The 19,419-nt window shown below is 53.4% G+C and overlaps 2 protein-coding genes across 3 annotated transcripts in view; one reads left to right on the top strand and one right to left on the bottom strand.

The window, feature by feature from the left end:
• Hrc (histidine rich calcium binding protein) overlaps positions 1 to 2,451 on the top strand; it is a 3,465-nt gene extending 1,014 nt beyond the window's left edge. Inside the window, exons 1-6 of the mRNA XM_055613476.1 lie at positions 1 to 1,048; positions 1,127 to 1,197; positions 1,558 to 1,626; positions 1,794 to 1,848; positions 2,225 to 2,261; positions 2,408 to 2,451. The exon at positions 1 to 1,048 is cut by the window's left edge and continues 1,014 nt beyond it. Of these exons, the coding sequence (XP_055469451.1) occupies positions 1 to 1,048; positions 1,127 to 1,197; positions 1,558 to 1,626; positions 1,794 to 1,848; positions 2,225 to 2,261; positions 2,408 to 2,444 (1,317 nt within the window). The 3' untranslated portion in view covers positions 2,445 to 2,451. The remainder of the gene's footprint in view (positions 1,049 to 1,126; positions 1,198 to 1,557; positions 1,627 to 1,793; positions 1,849 to 2,224; positions 2,262 to 2,407) is intronic.
• Positions 2,452 to 2,772: 321 nt separating this feature from the next.
• The window catches only part of Ppfia3 (PTPRF interacting protein alpha 3), a 26,676-nt gene continuing 10,029 nt past the window's right edge, over positions 2,773 to 19,419 (bottom strand). Inside the window, exons 11-29 of one of the 2 annotated variants that reach the window (XM_055613411.1) lie at positions 18,600 to 18,731; positions 18,308 to 18,370; positions 18,139 to 18,218; positions 16,904 to 17,048; positions 14,979 to 15,166; positions 13,223 to 13,445; positions 11,357 to 11,520; positions 11,136 to 11,263; positions 10,082 to 10,175; positions 9,783 to 9,864; positions 9,092 to 9,292; positions 6,894 to 6,956; positions 6,691 to 6,717; positions 5,560 to 5,735; positions 5,122 to 5,219; positions 4,506 to 4,681; positions 4,355 to 4,423; positions 3,999 to 4,170; positions 2,773 to 3,694 (exon numbers count right to left, since the gene is read on the bottom strand). In XM_055613411.1, coding sequence (XP_055469386.1) covers positions 3,636 to 3,694; positions 3,999 to 4,170; positions 4,355 to 4,423; positions 4,506 to 4,681; positions 5,122 to 5,219; positions 5,560 to 5,735; positions 6,691 to 6,717; positions 6,894 to 6,956; positions 9,092 to 9,292; positions 9,783 to 9,864; positions 10,082 to 10,175; positions 11,136 to 11,263; positions 11,357 to 11,520; positions 13,223 to 13,445; positions 14,979 to 15,166; positions 16,904 to 17,048; positions 18,139 to 18,218; positions 18,308 to 18,370; positions 18,600 to 18,731 — 2,340 coding nt within the window. In that variant the 3' untranslated portion in view covers positions 2,773 to 3,635. The remainder of the gene's footprint in view (positions 3,695 to 3,998; positions 4,171 to 4,354; positions 4,424 to 4,505; positions 4,682 to 5,121; positions 5,220 to 5,559; positions 5,736 to 6,690; positions 6,718 to 6,893; positions 6,957 to 9,091; positions 9,293 to 9,782; positions 9,865 to 10,081; positions 10,176 to 11,135; positions 11,264 to 11,356; positions 11,521 to 13,222; positions 13,446 to 14,978; positions 15,167 to 16,903; positions 17,049 to 18,138; positions 18,219 to 18,307; positions 18,371 to 18,599; positions 18,732 to 19,419) is intronic. The other variant, XM_055613412.1, reaches the window with a different exon arrangement.

The raw sequence follows: 19,419 nt of genomic DNA, 5'->3' as shown, positions 1-19,419 counted from the left end.
GAAGAAGAAGAAGAAGAAGAAGAAGAAGAAGAAGAAGAAGAAGAAGACTCCATTGAGCACCGGATCCAAGGCCACAGGAAGGAAGATGAGGATGTGTCAGCTGGAGATCATTTTCATGTCTCCAGGCATGGACACCAAAGCCATGAAGAAGATGATGATGATGATGGTGGTGATGATGACTCCACTGAGCATGTGCACCAAGCCCACAGACACAGAGGCCATCAGAAGGAAGATGATGAGGATGATTCAGAGGAGGACTACCATCACGTTCCCAGCCATGGCCACCAAAGCCACCAAGATGAAGAAGACGAAGATGAGGCTGTATCCACTGAACATTGGCACCAGTCTCCCAGACATGCTCACCATGGTCTTGGACGTGAGAACAGAGGAGAGGAAATGAGAGTAAAGTTCAGCCACCATGTTGCAAGCCACCAACCCCAAGGCCACAGTTCTGACAAGGAGGAGGACTTCCTAGAAGATTATATGGCAGAAGTCCCTGGCCATCACCACCACAGAGCTTCCAGGGATGCAGATGAGGACATTTCTGCTGAGTTTGGCCATAAGGACCCCAGCCACGGGCTACAGGATCAAGATGAATGGACCAGGCAGGGACACATAGAATCTGTCCAAGCTGAGACTGGTCATCAGCCCCCGCAGCCCATGGGGGCTGCTTCTGGAGAATCAGGGAAGGAAGATGACCACACCTCTCAAGAAGATGAAGACTTAGTGCAGAGAGAAGAAACCCACAGTGAGGAGGAGGAGGAAGAGGAGGAGGGTCATGGCCTCCCCATGAGCCAGGAAGATGAGGAAGAGGAAGAAAATGATGAGAAGGAAAGCAGGAGAGACAGGGCTGAGGTTTCGACTCCACTGAGCCATCACAGGAAGCAGGAGGAGGAGGATGGGGATAAGGACGAGGACGAGGATGAGGACGAGGACGAGGAGATCCTGGAAGAAAACCTGCTACCTTTCACCATCATCCCAAACCCACTGGCTGGGAGGGAGGTAGCCAGAGAAGGTTCCAGTGAGGAGGAGAGCCATGAGGTCACAGGTAAGTGACCTGGCTCTGTGGGGGTGGGGAAGGCAGCATCAGCCAACTGGAATCACTGTTGCCCTCCTGTCCCCACAGGTCAGCAGGATGCCCAGGAGTATGAGAACTACCAGCCAGGGTCCTTGTGTGGCTATTGCTCTTTCTGCAATGTAGGTCCCTAGCCAAGGTCTGCCTGTACGCCCTGGGGTGGCACAGAAGACGCTGAGCCTGGAAGGGGGAGGAGCAGGCAGAAGCAAATGCTTCCAGAACAAGATGGAGACCAGAAGCTGGGGGTGGGGACTCTGGGGCGATGAGAAGTTTGGGTCTCCACATGAGGGTCAGCCACCAGGCTCTGTGACAGGCAGGTGCTAACAGGTGAGTGGGTCACTTGGGGTTGTCTTGAGATAGGAAACCAGGGAGGGTCCCCAGGGGGACTCTGAGTTCAGACAAGTAAGTCAACAGAGGAAGTGCTCCTCTCCTGAGGGACTGCGGCCTGGGGGCTCCTCTAATCAGGCTCTTCCTGTTCCCAGCGATGTACTGAATGTGAGAGCTGTCACTGTGATGAGGAGAACATGGGGGAACACTGTGACCAATGTCAGGTGAGACCTCCCCAGAGACTCTAAGCTCAGGTACTAAGATGGCCGGGAACCGGAACAACCTTCCTATATGACCTCCTTCCTGTATGACCCTCACCTAGCCTCAGGCCCTGGGCGGTCCTTCCTCTTGTCCCTGACTGAGCCCCCTGACCAGCTCTCTCCCTCCTCAGCACTGCCAGTTCTGCTACCTCTGCCCTCTGGTCTGTGAAACCCTCTGCACTCCAGGTGAGCAGCAAAGTGGGAGGAGCCGACACGCACAGAGGGGAGAGGGCCCAGCAAAGTGAACCCTAAAAGTGGGTGGGGGCTGGAGCCAACCCGAGCTGTGATCCAAGGCTGTGGGATGGGGTTGCATGGGTGGGGTAGGGGCGTGTGACCATGGCAAAGGTCATGTGGGCAGGATCTGAGCGAACGTTGAAGGGTAGTCCTGGAAGTGGGCGGGGCCAAAGTAAATAGAGGCGGGGGTGGGGCTGCTAGAGAAGCAGAGGGTCCAAAGCAGGAAGGGGGTGTCATTCAGGCTGAGGCAGGAATTAGAAGGGGGAGCCGCACTGCATGTCTGCCTGGAGCGCTCCCCTACCGCCCACCTCTCTCTGCTCCCTCACAGGAAGCTACATCGACTATGTCTCCTCCTCCCTGTATCAGTAAGTGTGTGGGGTTGGCTGGGTGACGGTGCAGCTCAAGGGACCTGTTTAGAGAAGGGCTGCCCGTGGGAGTTAAAATGGACAGTGTCATGCGCAGTACGCGGCTCCAGGCACTGGCTAGCTAACCTCCGTGTCCTCCTGTCCAGAGCCCTGGCTGACATGCTGGAGACTCCAGAGCCCTGATCTGGCCACCTCACAAGAGCTGCATCTATTTCTCTGAATAAATGTGCTCCTGGAAACACCGGTGTCCGGCGTGGAGTGTGTCCTGGGGAGACAGGGCAGGGGAGGCCTCAGCCTCGGCTCCTTGACTCTAGAGGTGGCTGGTTTGGGTTCTTAACATCTTGCAAACAAAAGCTGGAGTGGTGGCACACACCTTTAATCTCAGTGCAGAGGCAGAGGCAGGCGGATCTCTGTGAGTTCCAGGCTAGCCTGGTCTACGTGGTGAGTTCCAGGCCAGCCAGGACTACAAAGTGAGACCCTGTCTCAAAAAGAGTCTGGTCACCACCAGGGCTTTTGAAACAGTAGGTCTTTACCCGTGATCACTGAGTAACGCCTGGGGCCGGGAGGCCGACCGGGAGTCGGGTGGGGCTGCCCGCTGTCCGTCTGTCCTCTCCCCAGGCCGCTTCGCCCAGCGGCATAGTTGACAGAGGGATTTTCCCATGCAAACCCCGGAGCCGGAGGGGAAACGGGAACGCAGTGCTGCGTCCCTGACCCTTGGGCACAGACACCGCCATAGCACAGGGGCGGGGAGGCCCCGGGGGACACGAGACACGGGAGGAGGGACAGGGGACCCCGCTTGCAGATGACCCCGAGGACTGGCGACGAGACGCAGCGGGGCACGGGGGGCGAGGCTGGTAGCAGCGAGTCTCCCCTCCCCTCCGAGCGGACGAAGAAGGAAGACTTGGGCCCCGCGACCGGGCAATAGAAAGGGAAGGGGTGGCCTCTCCCCGCATGCGGCCCGAGAGAGAAGCCCCGCCCCTGTCCGTGGCGCCAGGCGCCCATCCGCGACGGATCGATCAATTACAAAGCAGAGAAAAGGGAGGCGGGAGTCCGGGGTGGGCGTTCTTCCCGTCCTCTTCTGCCCCTTCTCAGTGCATTTCCCGTGGTTTGGTCCAGGCCCAGTCCGTCTGGGAGGCGGGAACGCGGACCCCGGGCTGTGTAGACGGCGCAGCCCGCTGTGAGCTCCCTCGCCGCCATCTAGACCAGACACTGGAAAGGAGGGAAAACGGCCCGGCCTTCGGAAGGGTCTTCATCCGGGTGGGAGTGAGGTCGCTTGCGTGGAGGCCAGGCAGTCCATGGAACGCCATCCCGGGTCCCCGCTGCACCACCCTGAGCCCTGACAGTCTCTGGCGGAGTCCTCACCTGAGGCGCGCACTAGCAGGAGTAAGTCCGCACCGAAACACCGTCTGCCCGTGAACTCCCAGAAGTCTGGCCTAGAGAGAGCGGCAGCGGGTCAGCCTGGGGCCGCCCCGGCTTCCCCGGGAGCCCCCACTCCGCGGCACCGGAGAGTGGAAGCAGGGGCCCCGGCGCGGCTAGTCAAACACCCCGCTGAGCCGCACCCCGGGGCCTCGCTGGGAATCCCCTGCGTCCCCCCGCATCTTTTTACTTCCCGAGACCGTGTCACTAAGCTGCCCTGGCTGTCTTGAACGCACTCCTCTGTAGCCCGAGATAGACCAGAGGGAAGGCTGTCCCAGGACGTGAATAGGGTCTGGACTGGCACATTTGAGAGGCCTCTACCTTCAGGCTGCAGCTTGCGGAGTGGGAGCCCGGGGGAGCCTAGGGCTCCTGCTGCCGCTGAGCGAAAGTTGGGGGGTAACATCTCGGCCGAATCGGGGGTTACACCCCGGAGGTCCTTCTCCCGGAACATCTTCCTCCAGGATGGGGAGCGGCTGAAGGACTTGGCACTGTCCTAGTGGTACGACAGGAGCCCAAGGTAAGGGAGCACAAGTTCCCTCTCCAGCCCTCTGTGTTAACCACGCCCCCGGCTAGCTCAGCCTCCAACCGCGATTGGCTGGCAAAACCAAGCCCCACCCCTTCACCGCTCGCTTTTGGAAGCAACCGGGAGGCCGTGTCAGAGCCGTCGCCACGCCCACCTCGTCCAGCCTTCGGTCTGTGCCTAGGGAGATGAGGTTGCTGAATTCTTTCTCCAGCAGTTGCCGGGCCTGGAGGAGGAGGAGAGGGTAGTGGCCCGGGCGGAGCGCGCCGGCGGGAGCTCAGCGCGCGCCCCGGCCAGCCGCGGCTCACCTGTGCGTTCTGCGTCGGTATCTGCAGAAGCAGGGCCAAGTCGGAGTAGTCGAAGGTCTCGTCCAGAGCCAGCAGCGCACCGTGCACCCCGCTCTCGGTGAGGTTCGTAGCAAATTCCTTCAGGCCAAGACCGGACACCCAACCCATGACCCGTTCGTTGGACCACACCATCACGTCTGGGGATGAAAGGGACTCTTAACTGTGCACCTCCTAGTGACCAGTCCTGCCGTATTAGCCTAACTCCACCCTCACTTCCTTTACTAGCCAAGCGTCCATCCTTCATCTATGGAACTGGCTAGTTAGGCCTGTGGCTTCCATTTTTCTCCCCTACCCACGCGGCCACGCTGGTCCTACTCGTTGTGGAAACAGCGCCTCCTGGTGAGCAGGTTTATTCTCTCTTGGCCAAGCCCCTCTCCTGGCTCCACCCCTTGTAGAATGGCGCACTCCAGTGGCCAGACCCAGCCAGTCTGGCGCATAACTCCACACTCACTTTATTCTCGGGCCACGGCCCGTGGTGGCCACTCTTTCCAGGAGCTATTTCCAGTAGCTCTTGGCTTCTCTGGCTTCCCCTCCTCCCCAGAGCTCGCCTCTCCGCCTGCTCCCCACAGGACCTCACCTCTGATCTGAGTCTGGCTCTCTTCCCTTCTCCGCTCCAGATCCTTCCGGTCATAGTTGAGCCGTTTCAGGCACATGATACCATAGTGCAGACTAACCCTGAGCAGTGAGGGAAACTGAGTCACCTAGGAGCCTTCCCATGGACACACTTTCTCTCTCTCTCTCTGAAATCTCTATTTTTTACTTTTAAATTTTGAGACAGGGTCTCACTAAGTTTCTTGGGCTAGCCTTGAAGTCTGTAGTCCAGGCTAACCTCAAATTTGCAATCCTCTGGCCTCCCAAGAAGCAGATCACCAGGACCACAACAGATCTCAGTTTTCCTACCGACCACCTTCTGAGTTCAAGGAGCACCAAGAAAATGGCATGGAATTTCCCACTGCCCAAGCCTCCCTAGGGGTGTACTCCCTTGGGCTGTTCCCATAGGCCAGGCAGCCCCCACCTGTGGAAGCTGTCCACCATCTTGAGCTGGCCTCGAAGTTCCTTCTTGTTCAGGTGGTCCAACATCCGAGCATCAACTAGTGACTCCATGAAGTAGCTTCGGTACTGGGGCAGCCCGAGGCTGGGCAGCCAGTCATTCCCCACCCACTCGTGGTTCATGTCGCCATATGCCAGGATCTGGGACCATGGGTAGGTGAAGGAGGGGGTCAGGCCCTCTTGTCCCTTCATTCAGCTCCCAACCCAAGTTAGTTCTGTCCCCACCACAGAACAATATGGCCCCACCGTGGGGGACAAGGGACCAGCTCAGGGTGTCATGTAGCCCAGGCTAACCCCAAACTTGCGGTGAAGTTGAGGATGACCTTGAGCTCTAGAGCCACCTGCCTCCACCCTCTTGAGTGCTGGCCTTACAGGTGTGCACCCCCACTCCAGGTTGGTGCTGGAAACTGAGACTCTATTCTAGGCGAGGGATCCGCCAGCTGCCCCCAGCCCTGCATCCAGCCCGAGCATGATTACATCTGCAAAGTCGGGACTCCAGCGTGTCTCTCTGGCCAGCCAGGGACCATCACTCCTACACTACTGAGAAAAATACTGGTCCAAGCAGTCTAGTTTAGGACAAAACTGTGAGACAGGCCCAAAGTCTTTTGCAGATATAGGGCCAGGAAACAGGCCCCAGCCCAACCTGGACCTTCCAACCCTGGGAAGCCAGCATCTCTCTTCTCAGGCAGCTGTGTCCCCCCACCCCTCCCTTGCCTGGCCCACCTCACGGCTAACATAACAAGCACAGCTAACACTTGGGCCACTGAACAGTGCGACCAGCCCTGTTCCCCAACCGTAACACAAACCCTGCACCGCCAACAGTTCCCTCCGGTTCCAGCAATTCCACAGTCCCCAGCTCCCGAGCAACCCACCACCACGCAAAGGCCGTGCCCCAGGCTGGAGGTGGACACTGAGGGCTTCTGCTTTGACTCCCACCAAGCCACTAAGAGCCAGCCCATAGCTGAGCTCCGTGCTGCGGCCTTCCCCTCCTGGGCAGGGACTGAGATGCTCCAACAAGGGGAGGGGCGCGGAGACAGAGGAGGACCATGCAGCGTGCACAACCTGTTCATGCGTCCAGCCCGCCCTGCGCCCCTACCTGCTCCCAGCTGATCTCCTTGGTCTCCTGACCCGTTAGTGGGAAGAGGGGAAGAGAAGGGGTGGGTTAAGGGGACAGGCAGAGGAGAGCAGAAGGGACAGATGATGCACGGACAGACAGACTCCCCCCCCCCCCCCCCCCCCCCCCCCCCGCACCCAGTAGTAACAGTGCCGCCCCCTGGGCCACCAGCAAGAGGCACTCACGGGTTTTGTAGCTGCCGTCAGAGACTCCATCTCCTCATGTGTCATCCACACGTTTCCTGTGGGCTGAGGGACGCCGGGAGTTATGGAATGCGAGAAGACACAGAATACAGACGGCCCCCTAATCGTCCCACTCTGACTCATCTATTTATGCTCATTCTGTTTGGGGTTTCAAAGCCCAGGTGAGAGAGGAAAGAAATGACCCTGTCTTGGGCATCTTCCATGCTGAGGCGGAAGAGTTGGGAAGCTCCAGCAAGCTGGCTCAGCAGGTAAAGGTGCCACCACACCTGATGACCCGAGTGCTATCCCACACGGCGGGAGAAAACCTCCGGCCTTCACACATGCTCTGTGGCGGTGGTCGCATGTATGTGTATGTATGTATGCATGTATAGTGTGAATATATATTTATGAATACATATATTTATAAAATTTTAATTAAAAAATTTGGGGCTGGAGAGATGGCTCAGTGGCTAAGAGCATGTGTTGCACTGATCTTAGGGAGTGGTGGTGGCACAAGGGAGGCAAAGGCAGGCAGGCCAGCCTGGTGTACAGAGTGAGTTCCAGGACGACCAGGGCTACACAGAGAGACCTGTCTTGGAAAAAGAAGAAAAGAAAGAACATGTGTTCATGTGTTGCTCCTGCAGAGGATCCAGGTTTGGCTCCCAGCACATACACGGCAGCTCACAGCCCGGGATTCTGACAGCCTCTTCTGACCTCCAAAGGCATCAGGCATTCACACATGCATTTATGCAGCTACAACATTCATACACATAAAATAAATTTTTAAAAATGTGTGTGTGTGTGTGTGTCCTTGTGCCCTTGATGTCACCTCTCTGGTGTCATACACGGTGAGGACCAAGAAGGGAAGAGCAGACACAGCAGAGGGCGGGGTGCTCGCCAGCAGGATGGGGTTTTCTGCTGCCAACACCTCTGCCCTAGGAACCATGAGTGCCCATGTAGACTCAGACCACCTGGCTCCTGATGCGTGCTGGGAACCATGATGGCACACAGTGAAAGTACGTAACTATGTGAGCCCCGCATCCTCCAGTAGGCCTGCAATCCCAGCACACAGGAGGCAGAGACAAGATTGCTAGACAAGTCCGAGCTACGGAGGGAGAGACTGTCTTACAGTATGGATTTGCCTAGCATTGGCATTGTCTGTAATTCTCCAGGAGCCAGGGGTGTGAATCCCTAGCACACACACTCTCAAAAAAAATGACAGTGATATTGTGATCCTCACTCTTGTGGTCTGTGGCAAGAGCATCGCAATGGGCTCCTGGCCAGCCTGAGTGAGTCTCAAAGTGAGACCTTATTTCAGTAACATTTTGGGAAAATTGCATATGGTTGACGGGCAGATGAAATTAACAATAATATTAACACTTCTGTGTGTTAAAGCTTTGGAGGCCCAAAGGAGAAAAAGATATCTGCTGATGGCATTTTAGGGGATAACCTTTTGTCTTGTCCTTAAATTACACCCAAGAACCCAAGAGAAGCTGGGTGGTGGTGGCACACACCTTTCCCAGCACTTGGGAGGCAGAGGCAGGTGGATCTCTGTGAGCTGAAGACCAGCCCTCTCTACAGAGTGAGTTCCAGGACAGAGAGACCCTGTCTCTCTGTTTAAAAATAGCGTTTGTTTCTTTTAGGTGTATGTCATGGCACTCTATGAGGACAGTTACGGGAGTTGATTTTCTTTTTCTCCCATGTGCAGGCCCTCTTTTTGTTTTTAGAATAAGGCAAGGTCTCACCAAAAAGCCCAGGCTGACCTTGAGCTTACTCAGTAGCCCAGGCCGGCTTTAACTGCCTTCCTACTGCCTCAGACACAGGTACAGAAAATTGTTTGCTCCTTTGAGACTTCTTAGAAAAAAAACTGGTGTAGGCATGGTGGGCCTGACTCAGGAGGTAGAGGAAGGTATCTCTGTGTGTTCAAGCCCAGCCTGGTCACAGTGAATTCCAGGCCAGGCCGCCCTACTAAATGAGACCTTGTCTCAAGAGAAATAAAGAAAACTGTGCATCTGGGCAGTCACTTGATGTGACAAAATCTCTAGGAAGGGGGCCTTGGTGGGGGTAACAAGTCAAAGACTCCCTGAAGAGATGTCCCCTGAAAAAGGAATTCATGACACCTGGAGACAGGGCCCATGGGGAGTAGTCTGCAGCGAGGGGTGGGGCTGGGCAGCGAGGGGCATGGAATGGCAGGCACTCACAGTTCGGGAGGAGGCGGGAGCAGAGGGGGAGGTGAGAGACACCATCTCCTGAATGGCGAGGCGCAGCTTGAGTCTGTGCAGTGGGTTGCTGATGCCGATTTCCCTCTGGATCTCGGTGTCTGACAGGTTGGCCATGATGGCGCCGCTCTTGACATTGGCCCGGCAGGCGGCCACATACCACGCAGGCATGCCCACCCAGAGCTGAGGCCATGGGAAGGCAAGAATGTGGAGGAGTCAGTGGAGAAGAGAGACAGATGGGGAAAGTTCTCAGGCAAAGAAACAGATGCGGAACACAGAGACACGTGGGTGAAGACGAGGGATGAATAGAGACGGGACAGATGGAAAGACAGACAGGAGTTGCCAGAGACAGGGAGAAACCAGAAGAGACACATAGAGTGGGCATGGGTGGGAGGAAAAGGAAGTGGTTTCCCTTAGAGCCTGGGGTACTGACCTCCTCATCCACCCCACTTCTAGGCTTGTGTTGGGCAGAGCCAACCAGCCCTGGAGAGCCCAGCTGTCAGAGAGCTGAGGATAAAGGCCTGGCACGGTGGCTCAGGTTTATAATCCCAGCATTCAGGAGGCTGAGGCAGGAGGATTGCCATGAGTTTGAGGCTAGCCTGAGCTCCAGTCACACAACTGAGTGGGGATGGATTAGCAACTGTATGCTAAGGTCATTTCAGTATCAGAGTACCTCCAGCCAGGAGACCACGGTGGGGCCATCCCACGCAGCAAAAGGCAGGCCCTGGCGACAGGCCTCTTCCAGAAGTTCGTGTCTAGCAAAGAAGGTAGATGGAAGCTGTGAACCTTCCCGTGGACCTCCTACTTAGGTGCACACAATCAAAGCATCTTCTCAAAGTGCAGTGAGGTGTGGTGCTCTGTAAACCCACCCTCCCCCCACAGACAGCAAAGCCATAAAGGAAGGTGTTCCAGATTCCCTGGAAAGCAAAGGGTCATGGTATCCACACCCATCCCAAGTCCGTGAGCACTCACTTCCTCTTATTCCTCCTGTCCTTATCTCCCGGGCCAGTCAGCTTGGCTAGCCCCAGAGGGTCAGTGGCCAGTGTTTCATCTGAGGGTGTCCCAGCTGGAGGCAAAGAAGCATCAAAATTAGTGAAGTCTTGGGTCAGGGAAATGTGGGTGCTCACATGGGACCCCCCAAGCCCTGGAAAGGCAGCAAGAAGGTCACCAGCTCAAGGCCATTCTATGCTACAAAGCTAGACTCTGTCTAGCAGGCCAGACAGAGTCACAGAGCAAAACCAAAAACAGGGCCTGGCATAGTGCTGCACACTTTTGATCCCAGCTCTCGGGAGGCAGAGGGAAGAGCAGCTCTGTGGGCTCTAGGCTAGCCTGGTCTACAAGGAGAATCTCAGGACAGCCAGGGCTACATAAGGAAAGCAGAAGGAGAGATCCAGCTTCACAAAGTTGTCCTCTGACCTCCATATACATACATCAAGAACACATAGAGAGGGCTGGGAGAGATGGCTCAGAAGTTAGGAACACTGGCTGCTCTTCCAGAGGTCCTGAGTTCAATTCCCAGCAACCATATCAGGTGGCTCACAGCAATCTATAAAGAGATCTGATGCCCTCTTCTGACGTACAGGCACACATGCAGGCAGAACAGAGTATACATAATAAATAAATATATAAAAAAAAAAAAAGAGGCAGAGGAGTCAAGAGATCTCTGTGAGTTTGAGGCCAGCTTTGTCTACAAAGTGAGTCCAGGACAGCCATGGCTACACAGAGAAACCCTGTCCTGAAAAACCGAGACAAACAAACTCCAGAGAATTATAACACAATTTTATAAAATAAAATAAAATAAAATAAAGCAGGGGCTGGGACACAGCTTAGTGGTAGGGTACTTGCCGAGCATGCATGAGGCCCTAGGTTCAATTCCCAGCACCACAAAAAAGAAAAGAAAGTATTACCTAGTGAATATAGAAATCACTTTCTAGCAAACTAGGAGAGAGGGAGGAGGGAAGGGAGGAAGGGAAGGCAGGGAGGGAGGAGGGCAGGGAGGGAAGGAGGGCTGGCTTACAGTACTGACCCAGAGAAGCACTTTCCCGGCCCGGGGGTCCCATCCGGCCCTTCTCTTTCTTGCCAAAGAGCCGACCTATGGATGACTTGATGCTCTTCTTCTTAGGGGCTTTGTGGAGGGAATCTGGGGTGCCCTCACTAGAGAGACAAGGCAGAGCGTGGAATGGACACTGTCCACTCTCACACACACTGCTTTGCCCCTTCCCTATCTTAACCTACATCCCTGCTGACCTTCCCCGGGGCGGTGCCCCATCTTCCAGGGACCCTGCCTGCAGTGCCAAAGCCTGGGTCATCCTCTCAAGGCGGGCCGAGCGAGGAGTGGGTGGTGGGGTGTCTCCTGGAATGGCTGGGCCCTCCCCTCGTGGAACACCAGCTTCTTCCTTGGGGACGTGGTTCTGTGGATGGAGACAAATGCAGAATTAGCTTGAGGGTCATTCTGGGGATGCCAGTTGGGGATATGAGAGGGTATCCAAGCTGCCCCTGGCTTGGGCACTAACTTAAACAAAATTGCATATGATTTTGTCTTCCTCCAAGGTTAATTTCTCTTCCTCCTCTTCCTCTTTTTTCTCCTCCCCCTCCTCCTTTTGAAATAGGGTTTTGCTATGTGTCGAAGTTGGCCTCAAACTCACAGCAATCCTCCTGCCTCAACCATACAAGCACTGGGATGACAGGTGCTGAGTCACCATACTCAAGTTCTCAAAGTTAGGCTGGAGAGATGGCATAGCAGTTAAGAGCCCTGCTGTTCTTCCAAAGGACTGGGGTTCAGCCCCCAGCACCCATGTGGTGGCTCCCAGCTGGCTGCGACTCCAGTTCCGGAGAATCTAACATCCTCACACAGGCAAAACACTGACACACATTAAATACATTTTTTTAAATTAAAAAATTATAGAGCTCAAGATATGTATATTTAAACATAGTTTAATTATGCGGCACAGTGGCACACACTTCTAAATCCCACACACTCAGGGGGCAGAGGCAGGCAGATCTCTGAGTGTTCGAGGGCAGCCTGATTTACATGGTGAATTCCAGGACAGCCAGAGCTATATAGTGGGAGTTTGTCTCAAAAGAAACAAAAACAAAAAATCAACTTAATTAGGCTTTATTTGTGTGTGTGTATGTGTGTGTGTGTGCGCGTGCACATGAAGGCATAAAAACACCCTGTCAGAGGACAATTTTCAGAAATAAGTTCTTTCCTTCTGCTATGTGGGTCCTCAGGATAAAACTTGGGCTGTCAAGCTCAGTGGCAAGTGCCTTTGCCAGCTGAGCCATGCCACAGGAATATTTTGAGTCCAGTAGCTGGGTGTGGGGCATGCCTGTAGATCAGGTAAGGTACTTGGGAGCAAGATAGATAAAAATAGATAGCAAAGGAGGAAGATAGCCTGACCTCTCAAGTTTCACAGCAGCCTAAAGAACACAGCAAGACTCTGCCTCAAAAAAACGAAATGCAGAAACATGATGAGTGAAAACAGGTCAAAAGCCGGGCATGGTGGAACACGCTTATAACCCCAGCACTCAGGGAGGCAGAGGCCAGCCTGGTCTACAAAGTAAGTCCAGGACAGCCAAGGCCACACAGAAACTCTGTCAAAGAAGAAAGAAAGAAAGAAAGAAAGAAAGAAAGAAAGAAAGAAAGAAAGAAAGAAAGAAAGGAAGGAAGGAAGGAAGGAAGGAAGGAAGGAAGGAAGGAAGGAAGGAAGGAAGGAAGGAAGAAAACATCAAAGTAGGGTTGCTAAGATGGGCTCAGTCAGTTCAGCATGATAACCTGAGTTCAGTCACCAGGACACACATGTTAGGAGAAAACCAATGGAAATTGTCCTCTGACCTCCACAAGGGGTCCTAGAGTATTCTCATGAATATCTCTCTCTCTCTCTCTCTCTCTCTCTCTCTCTCACACACACACACACACAATGCAACAAGAAGTCGGTGTAGACCACACTCTAAAGAAGTCCCCAGAAGCTAGTTCCTGGTGTCTTTGGAAGTTTCGGGAAAGGCTAAGGATGCCCCTGGAATCCACTGTGCCAGGCCTCTGGTAGCTATTTGTGGGAAGCTCTGTTCCTGACTTTCCACCTACCCTGGGCTTGGGTGACTCAGAATACTCACCGTCTTATCTGTGCCCTCCCGGGCAGGACTGGGGGGTGCCAGGCGGGGGGTGGAATGTCCGGAGCTGGGAGGCGAGGGGCTGGCAAGGGTGGAGGTGGTGAGTGAGGGTGGCAGTGAGCAGCTGCTGCGGTACCGTCCCAGGGAGTCAAGGCCAGAGCTGGACACCCGGCTCTCTAGCTCCTCTGCCCGCTGCTCTGTGGTCTCCTTCTCTTCTTGGATTAGCCTGGGAAGGGAGAAAGGAGGCCAGGTGGAGGGGACAGGGAGACACAGTTCCCAGGTGGCCAGAATGGGCAGGGGAGGAGGGCGTGACTCAGGATAACGAAGTGAAGTGACTTAATGTTTGCATGGACCACTTGCCTGTAGTCTCAGGGGTGAAGGGGAGGCAGGAAATCCTGAGATTCTCAAAAAATCACTGAAGGATTTGGGTTGAGTAGTTGCGATTTCTATCAATGAGGTTAACCAAATGGTTACAGTGAAGTCATAAAAAGGCCTAGGGGCATAGCTTAGCAGTAGAGCACCTGCCTGAGATCCCCCAGCGAGGGGCCAGGGCAGGACTTAGCAGGAGAGGCCTCACTTGGCACACACAAGGCTCTGGGTTTAATCCCCAGTACAATTTATATATCACTACAGGAACAGTGTTCCAAAAGGTACAAGAGCAAAATGCTAAGCCCATATGGGGATCAAGTCAATCAAAGTTGGGTGTCATGAACCCATTCAGTCCCGGAGAGCGGACGGAGGAAGTCTAAATTAGAAAAGGTGACTGTGTCAGTCGTATTTCCTGGCGACGACAGGACTGCGACATCGGGCAACTTCTGACGGCTTCTTGAAAAACTGTGCTGTCACTAGGGGTGCTTGGTAGAGTTGCGGTAAGGTTCAATCTCTCATCTCTCCCTTTATGTGCGTGTGTGATGCCTGTTTGCACGCATGTTTTCGCACGTGTGTGGTAGGCACAGTGTGTGGATGTGAATGCCTGAGGTTGATTTGACACCCAGCAGCAAAGAGCCTGCGGCTAGTCCCGGAGCCAGCTTCCTCAGGGGGCCTATCCTGACTTCAGAGGCTTGGTGTCAGGTGAGCCCCAGTCCACTTGACATTCATAGGGGTTCCAGGGGACCTGAACTCCAGTCCTGTGGCGTGGATGGCAATTACTTCAACCACTGTGTCATCTCCGAAATCCCTTCCTTCCTCTCTATGTTGCTGTTCTTTTTCTTTCTTTCTTTCTTTCTTTCTTTCTTTCTTTCTTTCTTTCTTTCTTTCTTTCTTTCTTTCTTTCTTTCTTTCTTTCTTTCTTTCTTTTTCTTTCACTTTATTTCCAATTCCCCCCCCCCTTCCTTCTTTTCTTTTCCATCCTAGGGATGGAACTCCAGGCCTCACAGACGCTAACTAAATGCTCCACCAAATAAATACACTCCAGCCCAAGCTGAGGCTCTTAGTTGCTGTATGAGGGAAAGACTTGTGAGTTGCTGTTGTTGGGACTTTATGTTGAGATTTTGCAGCATCAGGAGGTTCCAGGTGATGGTGGAGTCATGGTTTTCCTGACGCTTTCTCCTGAAGAGTTGAGGATCAGGAACACACTCTTTGGTATGAGTGCTGGCTCGGGGACACTGGTGCAGACAACCGGGGTTGTCCACAACTGTGGAGAGCGGCTTTAGGGCGTGGGAAAGTAGGCTTAGAGAAAGGGGCGGGGCTGCCTGTTGGGAGCTACAGGGGCTGTGGGGACAACTTAGGCAGGACAAGGCAGGCTTGGCCTGGGGCTCACTTGATTTCCTTGTTGATGGCTTCCAATTGCTCCTGAAGCATGATGGCCAGCGTCTGCACATCAGCCTGCCCACTGGGGGACAGCAACTCAGCCCCGAACATGCCCTCAGCCTCCTCCTCATCCGAGCCGTCTAGCTCTCCAGGGAACGGGGGCGGGATGGACCCGGCAGGGGCAGAACGGTCCCAATCCTGTCCCTGTGGGTGGGGACTGAGGTTGGTACCTGGTTGCCCACACTCCTGACCCTTCCTGCATCCCATGATGCTCTTCCAGGCTAGACCCTTCCTCTTTTTTTGCATTATGGAGGTGGAACCATGGTGCCCAGCTTTAGATGGCCATATCCCTAGCTCCTCTCTTAGCAGGACTCTTCTTGGACCGAAGAGATAGCTCAATTGGCAAAAGCCCTTGCACGTGAAGGTAGGAGAGAGCAAAGCCCACAGAGCTGTCTCTGACACACCCGGGTGTCCTGTACCATGCACACCCCAATCATCAGTTCTTAGAGTCTCACTCTTTCTTTTTACAAAGTGTTTCTTAATTTCATTGTACGTATGTGAGTATTATGTATGCTTGTATGTATATAGATGTGTCAGGTGCCTGCCTAGTTCCACAGAAGCCAGAAGACAGCATGGGATGCCTGGAACTGAAGTTACAAGTGCCACTGCGAACTGCTGGGAACTGAACTCAAGACTTCAGAAGAGAGCCAGGTACCCTTAACCACTAAGCCATCCCTCCAGCTCTCCTTCTTTTTTAAAATGTGTGCCTATGTAGAAACCATAACTCCATGTCCTCATCCACATCCACTGTCACATTATTCTCTTTGAACTATTTTTCCTTCCTTCCTTCTTTTTTTTTTTTTTTTTTTTTCCCTGAGGCAGAGTTTCTCTGTGTAGCCCTGGCTGGCCTGGACTTTCTCTCTCTCTCTGCAGACCAGGCTGGCCTTGAACTCACAGAGATCTGCCTGCCTCTGCCTCCTGAGTGCTGGCATACTGTGCCCTACCTTCTTTTTTCTTTCTAATATGACTTATTTTCTGTGTGTGGGCAGTGGCTGTGCATGTGCCATGATGTGCACATAGAGGTCAGAGGACAACTTTTGGGAGTTACTTCTATCCTTCCACCATGTTGGGCACTAAACTCAGGTCCTCAGGCTAAGCTACAAATGTCTGGACGCTCAGAGGCTTCTCACCGGCCCCACGTTCTTTCTTCTTTCTTTCTTTCTTTCTTTCTTTCTTTCTTTCTTTCTTTCTTTCTTTCTTTCTTTCTTTCTTTCTTTCTTTCTTTCCCTGTTGTTTGTTTCAGATACTGTCTCTCTGTGTTGACCTGGCTGTCCTGGAGCTCACAGAGACACACCTGCCTGGGACTCCTGGATGCTGAGATTAAAGGCATTTGCCCGAAGGCCCAGCCCACCTTAGATTTTGAGATAGTCTCTCACTGAATCTGGAGCTCGCTATGAGAGCTGGCCAGCCACAGGCCTCAAAGACCATCCTGTGTGCACCCACCTGGAGCCCAGACAAGGCTCACAGAGCACCGTGTCAGGCTTATTATATGCATGCCGGGAATCTGAAAACTCATTTGTTGGTGCTTACACAACAAGCATGCCACTGAAAGTGCTTTCTCCATGGTATGAGTCTCTTTCTTACTGGCTCCTAACTATCCCTGAGCCATGTCCACACTCATGACTCCTAACCAGATTCTCTCCACCTGACCTCACCCACTCTGGGATTCTCCGCTCTTCCCCCTCTTCAACACTCACCGTGTAAGCCATAGGAGGAAGATAAGATGTGCAGGCAGGCGGATGGTGGAGGACAGGAGAGAACACAATGAGTCAGAGAGGCATGCCTTTCGTCCCAGAATCCTCCCTGAGCAGCGCACACCCAGCTGCCCTCCCCACCACAGCCCCTCTCAGTCTGGGCCCAGAGGTGGCTGCTGACCTTGGAAGACTCATCCTTGGCCCCCGACCAGCGGCCCCTCTTGCCTGCCCGGCCACTGCCAGCCCCATAAGGATCCAGAGGGGCACCAGAAGGTAAAGTTGGTGCTTGGGAGTAACGGAGCTCCAGGGCACTGCCAGGGAGGGACCTGTGATGGCACAGAAAGGGTAGTCAAGGACCCAGGGGCCAGAAAGAGGATAGAAGTTAGGAGAAACAGGGACAGTTCTGCCTGGGCTGGGGGTGCCAATAATTAAACTCAGTGGGTTATTTTTAAAAGAAAATTTTGGCTGGGCGGTGGTAGTACATAGCTTTAATCCCAGCACTTGGGAGGCAGAGGCAGGTGGATTTCTGTGAGTTCAAGGCCAGCCTGCTCTATAGAGTGAGTTCCAGGACAGCCAGGGCTACAAAGAGAAACCCTATCTCAAAAAATAAATAAATAAATAAATAAATAAATAAATAAATAAATAAATAAATAAATAAATAAATAAATAAAAATAAAGAAGAAAAGAAATTAGGGATTAGGGCCGGGTGCCATGGCACCTGCCTGTAATCCCAGCACTCGGGGAGGCAGAGGCAGGTGGATCTCTTAGTTCCAGGCCAGCCTGGTCTACAAAGTAAGTCCAGGACAGCCAGGGATACACAAAGAAACACAGTCTCAAAAAAAAAAAAAAAAAAAGAAAGAAAGAAAGAAAGAAGAAAATGAAGGAATTTGGGATGGAATGTTTGAGGGAGACTGGGGCGTGGAAATGGAAGTAATCAAGATACATGTATAAATTTGTCAAAGGGTAAATTAAAAAATACATATTAGGTTTTTTGCTTTTTTTTTTTTTTTTTGATAGGGTTTCTCTATGTAGCCCTGGCTGTCCTGGAACTTGCTCTGTAGACCAAGCTGGCCTAGACTTCACAGAGATCTACCTGCCTTCCAAGTGCTGGGATTAAAGGCATGCATCACCACTGCCTGACTAAAATATCTATATTTTTGTTTGCTTGTTTTCTTTTGGTTTTTCAAGACAGCCTTGGCTGTCCTGGAGATGTGGAGGAGTAGAAATCAGAATTTCCCAGTGAGGCGCTGGGAGTGTGGCTGGGTGGTGGCATTCACAAGGCCCTGGAATTTGATCCCAGTACTGTAAACATTAAAAATAAGAGAATAGCAGTCGAGAATAAGAAGTGGAGACAAGGGGCTGAGCTTGACCGTAGGGGCTCCCCAGGCAGAGAAAGGACAGGCAGGCTGCGGTCACCTGGAGTAGGAGGAGGGTGGCCTCCCCCGAAGCTGGTCAATCTCCATCTGCATTCGCTCCATCTCAGCCAAGAGCTGCTCCTGTGAGAGGAGCCGAGGTATCAGTGAGACCCTGCTGCTGGGAGGAGCAGGCTGCTCAGTCACTTCCCCACCAAGTTCCAGGTCCTCACCTTGTTGAGCAGCAGCTCATCTTGAAGCTTCTTCATGTTAGCGATCTCCTCACTCAGTGAGTTCTGTGGGAACAGGGGTGAAATGAAAGGGCTAGGCCAGGCTGGAGGGGTTGTGGCCTCGTGAAATTCGGCTCTTGGAATGTTCAGCAAAATGGTGCCTTCAGTCAGTCACAGAGCAGTTTGTGGGTAGGTGGGTCTCAAATGACAGATCTGAGGAGGATGTGTGGTCTCTAGGAAGGCAGCTAGAGGCATCCCTGGTTGTCAAAGACGGGGGAGGGGGGTATGTGTGCACCTTCTCCTCCAGGGCCCCCATGCGCTCCTTGAGGTGAAGCTGTAATCGTTCGTTGGATTCACTCAGCAGCTTGTCCACCGTCTCTGACAGTCGTTTATTGTGGTCATCGTTCATCTTCTCCCTCTGCCGGGCCTGAGCAAAGCGAAACGGGGCAGAGACTGTCAGCTGGAGCCTTTGCAGACCATTGCCTTTGCTCTAAGTCATGCCCCTCACCTAAGCCCTAACTCTCTCAACTTGATTCCCACCTAGCCTGACCCTACCTAAGTCCCTACCAAACCCGACTCTGATTTTTCATCTAAGCCACACCCACCGCCCTGCTCCTCAGTTAAGCCCCGCCCTTCATGTGTTTCACCCGACCCTGCTCCTCAGTTAAGCGACTGTGGCCCAGTTTAGCTCCTCCACAGGTGTCATCGCTAAGGCCGCCTCCCATGTATATTCAGCTCAGCCACGTGCTCAGCTAAGCCCAACCCCAGCTTGCAACCTCATCTAAGCCCCATTTACCAGCCCCAGCTCTTTCATCTAAGCCTTATTCTCAGGCTCTCTCTCTCTCTCTCTCTCTCTCTCTCTCTCTCTCTCTCTCTTGTCCTGCTCTCACGCTCTCACCCACCCAGTCCCACCCCTCATCTAAGCCTCACACATCTTACCTACCGAGGTCCTTCATGTAAGCTCCAGAAGCTCTGCCCTTCATCTAAGTCCTGCCATTCATTTGAGTCTCATCTAGTTTACCCACTGTACTAAGCCTTGTCCCAGGCTGGCCCACCATCTAAGCTCTAACACACACACACACACACACACACACACACACACACACACACACACA

The sequence above is a fragment of the Psammomys obesus genome, unplaced genomic scaffold, assembly GCF_907164565.1.
Source record: "Psammomys obesus unplaced genomic scaffold, mPsaObe1.curated_primary_1811, whole genome shotgun sequence".
NCBI classification, from domain to species: Eukaryota; Metazoa; Chordata; class Mammalia; order Rodentia; family Muridae; genus Psammomys; species Psammomys obesus.
The sequence above is the reverse complement of the archived record's forward strand: the minus strand, read 5'-3'. Positions and strand labels throughout refer to the sequence as shown.